The sequence below is a fragment of the Diadema setosum genome, chromosome 20 (genome assembly GCF_964275005.1).
Source record: "Diadema setosum chromosome 20, eeDiaSeto1, whole genome shotgun sequence".
Classification (NCBI taxonomy): Eukaryota; Metazoa; Echinodermata; class Echinoidea; order Diadematoida; family Diadematidae; genus Diadema; species Diadema setosum.
Genome location: NC_092704.1, coordinates 17,728,541 through 17,742,084, shown reverse-complemented (window position 1 = coordinate 17,742,084; position 13,544 = coordinate 17,728,541). Strand labels below are relative to the sequence as shown.

Genomic DNA, 13,544 nt, shown 5'->3' with positions numbered 1-13,544 from the left:
TTGACCACGAAGAAGTAAATCATGTAACCGAATTTATTTGTATTCTGATCATTTGAGATCGTAGCATGAACCTGGCATTAATGCATCACAGTCTGCTCGTAGCACCATTGTTGCAAGGTCGTGATAGTTTGACTGCAGAAAAGCCGTAGTGTAATTGCCTCGCAGGCCAAAAATGAAGATGGTGGGCAGTTTTGCCACCCTTCATGAAAACAGTGCTCTGTCATGAAACTCTTAAAAACCTGATTTTCACTACTAATCTCTTTGTTTAATTTTATACCAAATATGGTAGAAAAGTGGTCAGTGACAATTTCCAATAAAAAAAACACACAAAGATTTGTAAAGGTCGAAAAACAGACACAGATATTCACTGAGAAGTGGAGGCATCCCAGGTGACTTTGCTAAATAGTCAAAGTCATCAATCTCCCCCGCCCCCTTCATCGTAAAGTAATTAACAGTACCTTGGTAGTCTGTTGGTGTGTCAGTAAGATTCGGTTCTACCACAATAAAGGCCGTCTTGCCACTCGTGTAGGGAAAGAGTGATGGGTGCTGCACCGTACATGCTCCGCACATCTCACACAGGCCAACCAGTTGGTCTGTAAAAAAAGAAGAAGAAGAAAAAAAAGAGCATAGTGAAATAAATATGTGGATGTTGACCTTGGGTCACAACTATTAAAATGCTATTGCAGGTGCTCCAATACAATGGAAACATGAGAATATGATTTGGAACAAAACAAACAAAATAAAACCCTGCTGATTGATGAAAACTATAAGAGACAACAGCAAATGGTGCATCTAACTATGATCATACAGGTGAACTGCTATGAGATAGATGGGGCTGAAAGAAGTCTCTTGTTACAATAAAATCTTGTGAAAACAGACCTTTTCTTGTGAAAACAGATCTTAGCAAATAAATACCGCTTATTCAGCATTTGAGTAATAACCACTAGAAAAAAAAAAAAAAAAAGAGATGGGGATGGGGGGGGGGGGGGGGGGGAGTATTGAAAGTTCACCTTCCATGCATTCTTGCAGATTCTTACCTCCAGAACATTGCAAACTTGGGGGTAGGGGACAGCTTTGAGAGCTGGGGTCATGGTGTCCATTTGCATATTTCATCACACTGGTAAGAATACCTGCCAAGTTCACTGTACTTGGACTATGCAGTTTGGAAAAAAAAAAGATGTACAGCTCTGTCACCTCTGATTCTAGAGAAGAATATCATTGAAAATTCCTTGACTTAGGAGGTTTGGGCCTCCTGGGGCCCCCAAGGGCAACATGGTGCCCATTTGAGCACATTGAGATCCTATCCCCCTTGGAATGCTACTTGCCAAGTTTGGTGAAAATCCATCACATTGCTTTCATGAAGATGAAAAATGTACAGTTTAGGCCTGTATTTGGATCCCTCCCCCCCCCCCCCATGGCTCCAAGGGGGGGGGGGGGGCACCCCTGGATCTTCAATAAACAAACTTGGAACTACAGTCGTTAATACTAACTCATAGTATTATAGCTTTGCTTTATCACTTTTGGTTCTATAAAAGAAGATTTGTAAATATTTGTTGGGCCCTCAAGGGTAGCATCGTTCCCAGCTGAACAAATCGAGGTCCTAAACCCCCCCCCCCCCAAGGCATGCTACACTGTACCTGCCAAGTTTGGTGAAAATCCTATCCCGCTAGGGATGCTACACGTATATGCCAAGTGTCATAAGCGGAACCAGAGGGGGGCGCCCCGAGCATGTGCCCCCCTTTTTTTTTTAAACAAAAGAAATAAAAGAAAAAATGAAAGGGGTCAGTTGACCCCCCTTTAATTTTTGAAGAAACAATCTTTGTCAGCCGATTGTATCAGTGGCAGCAGAAAATTGTGCTGAAGCTTTTTGTTTTCGCTTGTCAGTCGATGGATCCTGGGCACAAGGAATGGATAAAATTGCGCGCTGAAGCGTCTTTTTTTTTTTTCCTTGCTTGTCAGCCGATGAAATCCAGAAGTGGCACCAGAAATATTTTTGGTGCCCCCCCACCCTTTTGGAATTCCTGGATCTGTCCCTGAGTGTGGTGAAAATTCAACATGGGGTTTTTAAGAAGATAAAAATGTACAATTCAGGCCCCCATTACAACCCCTTCTACCCCTCCCCTGAGCCCCAAGGGGGCACCCCTGCGCCATTACGAGAAGAAAACACCGGACGATTCCAGGTACGGTTGTGGTGTAGATTTATTACCGCAGCCAAGACGCTTAACACGATTGCCCACCGGAGGGCGTTAACATTATAAACAACAATGATAATAACATTAACAACAAACAAACATGCTGGCGTGACTACTTCTTTTCTCCTTTGCTTACAAAGCTCAATACAATACTTCTCTCTGAAAATCCAATTCGGCATGTCAAACAAGATTCTAAGTAATTCTTGGCAACATGTCTACTACACTGTATAAACAACATCAGTTTATACCTCCAATAAAATGGAGCAAAATATCCTACTCAAACACAAAGAGAGGAAGCTTTATTTATAACATCAACTGACCCTTAACCTAATAAAATATCATCACAATTGAGTAACACTTATAACGCATCATCTCTTTTGGCACTGTCAGCTTGATGTTACACATCAACTATCAAAATCTGTCAAACTGCTGAGCAAGTCAAAAACCAGCATGTAACAACGAAAAAAAGGAACCTATATACATACATAAGTCATAACATTCCCAAACAGGTATTACGAAAGGTCAAACAACAAATAACTTACATATCTGCTTATCCTGCAAATATGCAAACATTACAATACTTTTATGCCCTTTTACATAACACATGAGCACTAAGATAAATCATAATAAATTAGTAACAATCACTTCAAACTCTATTAAACTTTTGTATCAAAATTAAACAACTGTACCACACCATCATTTAACATACATGTACATACCATCTTCACCACCTTCTCTCTTCAATTCCTTTATGAGAGTGTGAGATAATCGAGACAAAAAAACATAACTACCGCCAGAAGATGTGTTCTTCCATCCCTATAAAAATATCTATCTAACGCTTTAAATCATAGTACGTAGAGACTAAAATCTCTATTGACACACATGTACACTAGTGAAATCAAACACAGTATACTTAAAATCCACCATCTTGTAGTTTACAAAAATAAACATGATACACGTATGCATGGAAAGAATACACGAAGCTATGACATATGCATGCACTTCATATTACCCATAATACACATCAAAATCACTTCATTAAGCAATTATACACAGACAGCTCCCTGCATAAATGATACAATACTTATGCATATAAAAAATTTGCAATAACTACTTTATACTTCTACTACAGCATGGTATACTGTTAGTAAAAACACAGAGTCACACGTGGGAATGCTGGACAAGCATAAACACAGGGTCTATAACTATACTCATATATCAAACCAAATAATGGGTGACTTTAGCAAACTGTAACATAAGGATTGTTTTAAAAACCAAACCTAAAAATCTACACTCAAACAGTGACTTACTTGACTGTTGCATAGATATTATCTTCAAAATTATGCATATAACATTTGGAATGCAATTACATGTAATATCAAACACAGAGCATATTTATGTAACAAGTGCTGCCCAGATCACTTCTTTCTGTTCACTGCAAATTGTAAACTAGAAGCACTCGCAATCGAGCACATGTATCCCCCGAACCCATCTCCCATACTCCATCTGGATTACTTTGTAGGCCACAATTTTGTACATGGCAACTGTTGCAGGATACAATAAAATCCAAATAGATGTAGGTGTATAAATTTGACTAAGATACATGTACATAAAAATTTTTTTAAAAGATCAGTCAAGAAACAAGGTAGGGTCGCACACACAAGCGGACCCTGTAGAATTTACCTTTTCATGTATAAAGACAGAACAAACGAAGGTGCCACCACCAAAAAAATATGAGCATCTTCATTTCACTATAAAGCACCTTTTTACCAAATTTGAAAAAAATCTTATAAAAAATGTGGCTGATAGAGCACACACAAGAAATAAGCATTGGCATCCAAAGTTGGAACACTGAGGGCGCCATTACCACAAACTGTTGTGTCCTTCATGTGGAATGATCACCCATACTTCTCCCTAGCAAGTCTGAATGAAATCTGTTGGGTAATAATCAAGTTACAGCAACAGAAGAGGCAATAATAAATCATAATATACACAATACTTTATCGACAAGAGGTATAAAACCTGTATAATCTGAAACTAAAACAAGTATTATACAGATCTTGCAGATCAAAATAATTATAGAGATCTGCATAAAACCTATGTAAAAAAATCCCATATGAGGAATCACTCAGATCTCAAATTTGAACAGAAAGTACAAATACCCGAATGAGGGTAAAGTGTAAGAAGTATAAAAACAGATTTGGTTTCCCATCCAAAACAGAGAAATGAAATTGGCTTTACCCAATGATGTAAAACCACACATCTTATAAAAGATAGAGAACCCTCTAAGAACACAACACACTTACATATGTACAAAGAGGACAGAGTCCAAAGGCTTGAGTATGACAGGGACAAACTTGCATTGCAGCAATGAAAGCGATCATAACACATGAGTACACCAACTACATTGGTGAAAAGCAAACAATAAGCTGAGGACATTACTGATAAACAGCAGTGCAGTACAATTGTATCTATTCTCTCTCTTGTCTTTGTTTGTTTGTTTTTTTTTTAATGAAAACACAAAAATAATCAGGAAGACGTGTATCTATAAAAAGGGGGTGCACCTGGTACAAATACTGACAACTGAAACATTACATTTACTTTCTGATGAAAAAAACAAACAAACCAACAACCGTAAATGTTTAGAAAGAATGAAATACAATCGTACATGTATACCCGATAAAAAGGCATGTTAAACATCTTATTCATCTGTACATAAAAACACAAAAGAATGAGTTACTGCATGATTAACATGTCCATCAAAGTCTATTGTCTATACTCAATATACACAAAACAAAATGGGCCACACTATCCAGGTGCATAGGCAGCACAGATAGAAGAGGGGCATGACTTGGGGTAGGGAGTCATCAGGGTGTGGGCCAAAGAAGCCGCATGGAGCATGTAGGACATCAGTGGGCTGCTGGCATCAGGGGGGCGCAAATGGGAACAGGAAAGGAGCAACAAACTCATCCAGAGGGAAGGAGCTTGTACTGCCCGTAAGGGGATGGTGGACGGTGGCCGGCTGGAACCATCAGGGGGATGGTTGTCATCATACGCAAGGTAGGGGGCAGGAGCAGAAAGGGCAGGGACTGGCTGTACCAAAACTTGGCTAGTGACGAGAGGACAATGCTCGAGAACATCATCAGGCCACGGCTGGGGAGGCGTATCCCACCCCATGGGTGACATGTGGTGCACATCAGTCGAGCTGTCAGGAGGGAAACTGCTGGTGCTGGTACACAAAGGATATAGCAATACAGGACCAAGATGGGCATCAGAGGTATCCCGTACAGCGGTCAGGGAGCAGACATCACCATTGTGACAGGAAGTGCTAGGGACAACATTGAAGGGCACCCTTAGCTTGGGGTCAGGTGCACCCACGCGGGCACTACCGGGGTATTGCATCGCTGTTGGGAGACCAACGTCCATGGCTTCAGCCTCAGGGGGTGGACCATGTGCATGGGCAGGGCCTTCTCTGTCTTGGGGAGTCTGTGCGATGTCTATCATGACAGCAGATGGCGATGGGGTGCCAGAGCATGGGATTGATGAGGTGTGCGTTGGCAAGGCTGGGCACGTAGCAGCCAAGGGTGGAGGGTCATTCACGCCTTCCAGCTGGGAGCCGGACGGGGATGTAGTAGTAGGGCAATGAGGATCACAATTGACAGGATGGTGACAGTCATCAGAGCTAAGTCCATACTCAAGGTGGTGTTCCTGCTCTGTATGTAGAAGTCCAGCATGGGCGGCAGGCAAACGCTTGGTGCAAGAGCTAGACTCACACTGAGCTAAAAGCTGAAGGTGACTGGGATCAGGCGTGCTGTCAGCTGCTTTGCAAACAGATTGATGCTGGTTATCATAGTCACTTGCATGAATAGGCTGACAGGAAGGAGGATAATCACAATGCCAATTGTATGTGAACACAGAGTCATCGCTGAATGTGACTTCATGCTTTGAGGGGCGCACTGAGATGTCGTTTGTTTCCATGAAGGGGGCGCCGCCAATTATGTCCTTATCTGTGTTGTCATCACTCACGACGATGGCATCACACAACATCTGTAAGCCATTACAATAAATAGAGAAGCAGGTCAGGCCTACTATCTTTGTCAGCATGAGACTATCAGGCAGCTTGAGACTATCTCCAATAGACCAGTAATCATGAATTAAGTGATCATCATATCCATATGAATCAACCACAATATCCAACTCCAACTTCTCTGCCATTGACACTCTGATGATGTTCAGTGGTGTACCACTTCTCAAGTGGACGTCGACCTCCACGGGAGGGTAGAGACCAACAGTTCCGGGGAAGTAGGGGGTTGTGCACGATGTGTCAGCTGCCGTGGTTCCGACAGTAGTCACGGGGCACCGATGTGTCGGTGCGGGTGCGGGTGCCTTGGACTTGGCCGCTGCGGCGCATCGCTGCGTTGATGCATCACACATTTTCAATGTGTATGTATGGGACTACACACACAAAGGTGAAATCAGTACCTGGAACTATCACAGCGCTTTTGCTGAACGTCCGGCCCCTTTTATGTCGAGCGAGATCTCTCCCCGTTCGGATTCCTGTGGACGTTAAATCGGGCCTAAGATTCGGATCCCAAACGATGCCACCACGCCATTACGAGAAGAAAACACCGGACGATTCCAGGTACGGTTGTGGTGTAGATTTATTACCGCAGCCAAGACGCTTAACACGATTGCCCACCGGAGGGCGTTAACATTATAAACAACAATGATAATAACATTAACAACAAACAAACATGCTGGCGCTGATTCTGCCATGAACAAACTTGAAACTCCAGTCATCAATGTACCAACTCATAGCATTAACTTATCTCTATCACTTCTGGTTCTAGAGGAGATTAATTCCTTAATTTGGGGGTATTTGCCCCCCCCCCCCCCCCAAATGGGGCATGGTGCCCATTTGAACAAATTGAGATTCTATCCCCCTAAGGATTCTACCTGCCAAGTTTAGTGAAAATTGGTCATGGGCTTTTCAAGAAGAAGATGGAAATGTAAAAAGTTGATGCATGCCAGACGCCGGACGAAGAGTGATTACGATAGCTCATTGAGCCTTCAGCTAAGGTGAGCTAATAAGCTAATAAAGCATTATGCAGAATAAGGGGCATCCCCCTCTCAATAATGTGTCTCTACTAATTGCAAATGAAAAAACACAAAACTTTCACAATATATTTTGCCTGTAGAAATTCTTCACCTCCATGGTTAAAACTATTGTATGCTGTAATCATGAAATAAGTCTATTAATGGAAAACTACTAGGGCTAGTGTACTTCTAACTTTGGATTAAAATACAAGTACCCTTGTTGAGTCCAGAATAAGGTCCAATACAGCAGAGGTCATATCTGCTTAGGAAACCAGGCCCATCCCACGTCCTGGAACGCCTTGGTCCTTGATGATCAAGACCATTCACCACATCACCTCTGACCTCATAGCTCTCCTCCGCGAGGGGTTGTTCAGCTTCCAGACTGTCCGAGACCCCTTCAGAACATACAGATCATGAAAAACTTAATGTCGGGACTTTAGGAGAATGACTCTCACTTTAAACTTCCCTGGTGATAATCTTTGCTGCCAGTAACAAAGAATTTTCCTTTAGTGGCAATATTGAGTATATTTTGTAAATACCATCAGATTAAAATTAGCATGAAATTTCATCTCCAGAAATATATTTGTGCTTTAAGTATCTGCCACAATACTACAAAAGTAAAATGAAACAAAAGTAATAGAGCACCAAGTTGTGGAAGGCATTAAATGAAAAACTATAAATGATCATTTTAAATGATTCACAAAACACAAATCCTCCTCTGGAATAGTAGAGTTTCTAGTGACTGTTGAATGACAAATACAATAATGAACACTTCTGCCAGGTTTTAAAAGTAACAACTTGCTATGATGTGACATGCAAAGAAAAAAAAACCCAAAAACATCTATAATAAGCCAGTTCACAGTTAGCATTAGTCTGCACTGACCTTTCCAACCACAGACTTTGCAAAACATGGAATAGTCTTCAAGAAGAGCAGTTGAAAACAGCCATGCAGGAAGTGGTAATTTACATGTCAGTGCTGCATGAATGGCTTTTGTTAATGTTGCTGAAAAGAATGCACATTCACCTGTACTTATACCAATCAGCACATGGCTCATTTCTAACACAGTGGTCACGAAGCCCTATCTAGGTTTTGAATACCTCAGTTGCAAATCCATTTCAAGAGAAGGTCTGCAATGACCTTCATACTGCACATGCTCAGATTGGAACTGTGAACTGACTTATAATGCACACAAACTGGCAAAGAAGTTAACAAAACCACCTGTAGTCAAGGCGCAGAGACCCAGAAAAAATGACTTCGTTTAACCCACCCCGCAGAAAAGGTTTGACTGCATGGGGTGGTCGGTTGGACCCTTTGGAACACCCCTAGGTAGTATGTGGTTCCAAATTGTGGTATCAATAAAATTTTACAGGCCACTTTAGTTGCGACAAGACCTTACTGTTTGAAAAAGAGTCTGCGCGCGCCAAGACGACTACATGCGCCACTAACACTAGTGGTGTGTGTAGTAGTCTTAGAGCACGCAGACTGTTTCTTCAACAAACAAGGGTTTTTGCCTGCAAACTAGCTTTTCATGCCAAGCTGGGTCGGTGTAGTATAGTTTCTAGACATTTTTATTTCATTTTTATTTCTCTGAGTTACATCAAGCTGAGTGAGGGCGTATACCCAGTGATTGCGACGCCCGAACCATTTTTTTGTTTTTGTTTTTTTTTCAGGCGTCGCAGTCACACTGGGTATGTGTCCTCACTCAGCCCTCACATACACAAGCTGCAACTGAGAAATAAAGACGAAATAAAAACGGCTAGAAACTAGACTAGGGTCCGTGACGCTTGTCACTATAAAATGACAGAATAATCAGTTTTTGCATTTATTTCATGAAGAATTCATCAAAACTCCATAAAACCATATATGTACATGTTGCTAGAAATCTCAGCAATACAATGGGATACATTGTAAGGTATAATATTGTGCATGGTTACCATGGTAACCAGATGCCTACAGGTGATTGGTAACCCCAAAAATGCCTACTGCTGCAAACTTTGGTATTTTTGATCATTTTTTTTAGATAGATGCAATGAAAAAAAATATTGATTATTGTTAAAAAAAAAGTTTTCTCCTGTTGCCATGGCAACCAGTATTATCCAATCAGGATTCAGCTGTCAATAACTTAAAACTAAAGCCCATAATTTCAAAAAGCTCAATAAGCATGTCCTTATGCATAAGAGTACCGCATATGGGAAGAAAATATTGAAGCATTCTCAAGTTACGGCAAAATTTGTAAACAAAGGCATATAAAAACACATTTTGAGAAAACGGCCATTGAAAGGAAGATATCATTTTAGAATAGTAAAATGCATGAAATTTGCTAAAATAAAAACCTTACGAAATATTTGGCATATACAGTAGATATGCAAATACCGTAAAACCTTTCAATAACAGCAACAGAAGGGAGATGAAGAGTGGCCATATAAACAGGTAACCTGTAGACAAGTTTATCCGACATATTGTGTGTATTGCATAATGTATGCATTATACATCTATAAGTACTTGGTAAACATGTACATTGCATGTGGGTAAGTATGCACTCGTTTCACACGTCCACTCATACATACAGTTACCATGTTTCATTTCGATACCTCACACGGTGCTTGAGGTACACTGTCTACAAAAGCGATTCCAGATGGAAAGACAGATGGATGGAAGGAAAGATGGACAGAAGGATGGTCAACCCCAAAACATAATGCCTCCGTACAAGTACGACACTTCATGGCGATGGCATGAAAAGGATAGAAAAGAAGAAAAATAAACAAATAAATACAACTGAACTCTCACATTTGAAACTGACGACCCAGGCTCTGGCAGCAATGCCTTGGAAATACTTCAGAGTTCGCTCACACACCAGTGAAGCATCTGATGAGAGGAAGAATAAGTGTTCATCATGTGAAACAGCTCATAAAAAAATGAAGTCTAGTCTATTCTGTGATCTTCTACCACATGGCAGTACACAAACGGTGTACAAAATAAACCTCACATAAGTCGGCATACACAGGACTGAAGAAAATCTGTAGGCTTATGAACCAGTCAACAAATACTGTCTGACACACATTACATGGGCTTACATGAAGTTTTCAGTCACATGACTGCAGTTAATGAACATATGTACAGTTGTAATATGATATGACCTTTGGAATAGACACAAAGGCAAATTCTGCTTCAAGTCTCAAAGAGTAAATTCATGTATTCACAGGAAGAAATTTTGTATATATTGGTCATGCCAATTCATTGAACAAGTGTGCTCCAATTTCAATGTGAAAACTGAAGAAACAAGAATATTGACTAGAGAATGCTTGAGTTGAATGGGATCTGAAGTTACATTGATACAGTGCTGCGTTTCTAACGAGCTTTTACAGACTGATAATACAAAGGTCCAAGAAAATGTTAGGACATGTCCCAAATTTTGAAATTTCCCACTGGATTGGGACCAAGAAATCATGAATCATGAATCACGTTGACAAATGTGATGATTGACCAGTTTGATAATGTCAACTTATGAGTAAAATTAGTAACAGACAACATCAGGAAAAAATTCTGACTTTTTGATTGCATTGACTTACGGCATGTCAGCTCATTGGAGGTTTACTTGACACTGTAATATATGTATATTTCAGTAAACCTCACATAACTCAAATGAGAAAGGTTACTCTTTTCCTTCATGTAATTTCTTACAAAATGACACCTGTATGTCAACATAAGTTTATGGCCTGAACCGAAATCCTACATTAATTGCTTTGCACATCAGTTGACAGCCATATTTGCTCTCACTCAAACAAGATACTGCAACAAGATGTGGTTCATTTTTTTTTTTTTTTTTTTTTGGCAATATCAGTGAGTGCCTAAAAACTCTGTGTAAAGACAACGCAAAGACTGCTCGCAGGATGGATTGAAGGTTTTAGGACTTAATGCATATTTTTTTCCTTTGTTTTTAGCGAGGAACTGTTCATAACGAGGTAATATTGGCGGTCCCACGGACCTTGTTACAACAGGGTTTACTGTATCAAACTTTGTAAAAAAATAGCAGCACATTTTTTTAGATAAATATTTGGAAATAGACCTCCATATTTCATGACCTAAAGAAAATTAGTTTATTGCCCTGCCATTTGTCAGCAGGATGTCAATAAGTCAGGTGATCTGACATTTTCAGTCATGATTGAAATTAAGAATGTGGGCATCCTTGCAATAGAGGTCAGAAGATGACTTGTTCAGTCAGAGTACCTAAATATGAAGTTTAAAAGTGCCATATCCATGCAAAGTGGAAAGCAGAAGTGCACCAGAAACAAAGATTATACATTTGATGAAAACCTATCTTATTAATTTCAATTCTCAGACTGCCTTCTGTAAGTATGAAATGGTTTTCAATAAGTGCTAAATTCATACAGAAATGAATTTGCTCCATGTCTGACTAAGTAATAAGTACACAAGTTTGTAATATTGCTGTTATTACACATCATGTGTGCACAATAATTTTTCTTTCATTCTGATATCTAAAAAAACACATTAAGATTCAACATTTTCACAAAGAAAAAAGTATAAAAAAAAAGAAAAAAAAAAGGTGTCCAAATTGTATCATGCAGTTGTTTCTATTATGCCAAGACACTGTCTGTTAAGAGGTCAGGACTTGTAACAGTGTGTGAAATTGATCCTGATACAAAGATAGTTTGAAAGCTTGTATTCTTTTCCAGTAAGCAATATTGATGATGAATACAAGATGGAAGTCCACCTGAAATAGAACACTAGGAGTTGGGCACAATGCATGTTTATAATGTCTATCTGGAAGCTGAGATAAATTTCTTGTGGGTTTCTCCAACCTGTTTTGACGATGACATGAGTGGTATTGGCATTGAAGGCACTGGCAAATCGGCAACCATCGATGAGTCTAGTCAGCTTTTCTACCTGTCGCTATATTACAAGAAATTAACAAAAGCAATATAGTAAAGGTAGCAACACCAAAAATGTCATAAGGTACGTAGTTGCACTTGAAATGCCATCTCTTCATGCTATGCATATATCAATGTATTTTCAGTGTATAAAAAGAATATATTCTGCCCTAAATTTACACCACACAAGTATTAAGCAATACATAAAATTTAGATGAAGCAATGATATTGCCATCTCACAATTGTCCCATATATAATCAGTTTACACATGTGACAGAAATCACATTGTTTTCACCATTTATGCTATTGATTAAATGTAAGCAATGCTGAGCTAAAATATTTGTGGGCAAATGAATGGGGGCTTGTGAGACAACACGGTAACATCATCACATGAAGTCCCTGTCATTACTATAAAAAGAACATGATTTGCTCTATTCATCAAATTTAATGTGAACACTTAGTGGCTTTGCTCTTTAATTGGAGGGCAACATGGTATCCACACACATATTTGACACAATTAATATTTTAGCCAGAAATATTTATGTAGTTTCATGATTTCATCTTTTCAACTTCTGCCCAAACTGTACTCGAAAATATGATACAGGCAACTCCCACTACAACGAAATCCTCGAGACCAGCAGCTTTCTTCTGTTATGTCAAAATATTGTTATGGCTGAACAGTAAAGTACATTAAGCTATATTAGAGTATAATTTTGGGACCAGAATTTTTACTTTGCTATAACAAGAATTTAATTATAACTGAGAACGTTATAACAGGAGAACACTGTATCATAGTACATAATCATTTCTACATGAAGTCCAGAAATTGCCCATTACGCATGACTTCTACAGGACTGTTTTAACTGAGCAAGCAAATGTTTTGCAAAGGACATGAATGTACAAAAAAAAAAGAGGTTAAGTTAAACATTCAGGAAAAATTTTCTTCAGATGTGTCAAGACAATGGAGTCATTAACCATTCTGGCATAGTACTGTCTAGTTCTCACAATGAATGTGCGAATGTTGTGTGTACCACTGCTGAACTACGGCAAGTCCACACGAACAAAGAAAATGGCAACTTACATGCCAACACAGACCGTCCTATAATCACTGGCAAAAGGTGTCCACGGGAGGTGATGGCTGTCTTACATTGCAGGCATATTTGTTCTCTTCTTTTTCTTTTTTCTTTCGCTTTCATTTCTGTTGTTTGTTGGTTCATGCACTTGTGTTTGTTTGTTTTTGTGTGTGCGTGTAGGCTGACTTTTTTTTTTTTTTCTGAGGACCCACAAGTATTCTTTCTTAAGGTTTCCCCACAAATTACAATGTATCTTAATTTTCACATATAAATATGGCATACTCTATACTGA

The 13,544-nt window shown here is 39.5% G+C and overlaps 1 protein-coding gene across 2 annotated transcripts in view; it reads right to left on the bottom strand.

Annotated features, from left to right (window-relative positions):
* LOC140243786 (uncharacterized) overlaps nucleotides 1-13,544 on the bottom strand; it is a 66,385-nt gene that overhangs the window by 18,363 nt on the left and 34,478 nt on the right. For both annotated transcript variants that reach the window (XM_072323454.1, XM_072323455.1), the window contains 4 exons: nucleotides 12,111-12,201; nucleotides 10,078-10,155; nucleotides 7,505-7,684; nucleotides 459-593 (listed from right to left, as the gene is read on the bottom strand). In XM_072323454.1, coding sequence (XP_072179555.1) covers nucleotides 459-593; nucleotides 7,505-7,684; nucleotides 10,078-10,155; nucleotides 12,111-12,201 — 484 coding nt within the window. The remainder of the gene's footprint in view (nucleotides 1-458; nucleotides 594-7,504; nucleotides 7,685-10,077; nucleotides 10,156-12,110; nucleotides 12,202-13,544) is intronic.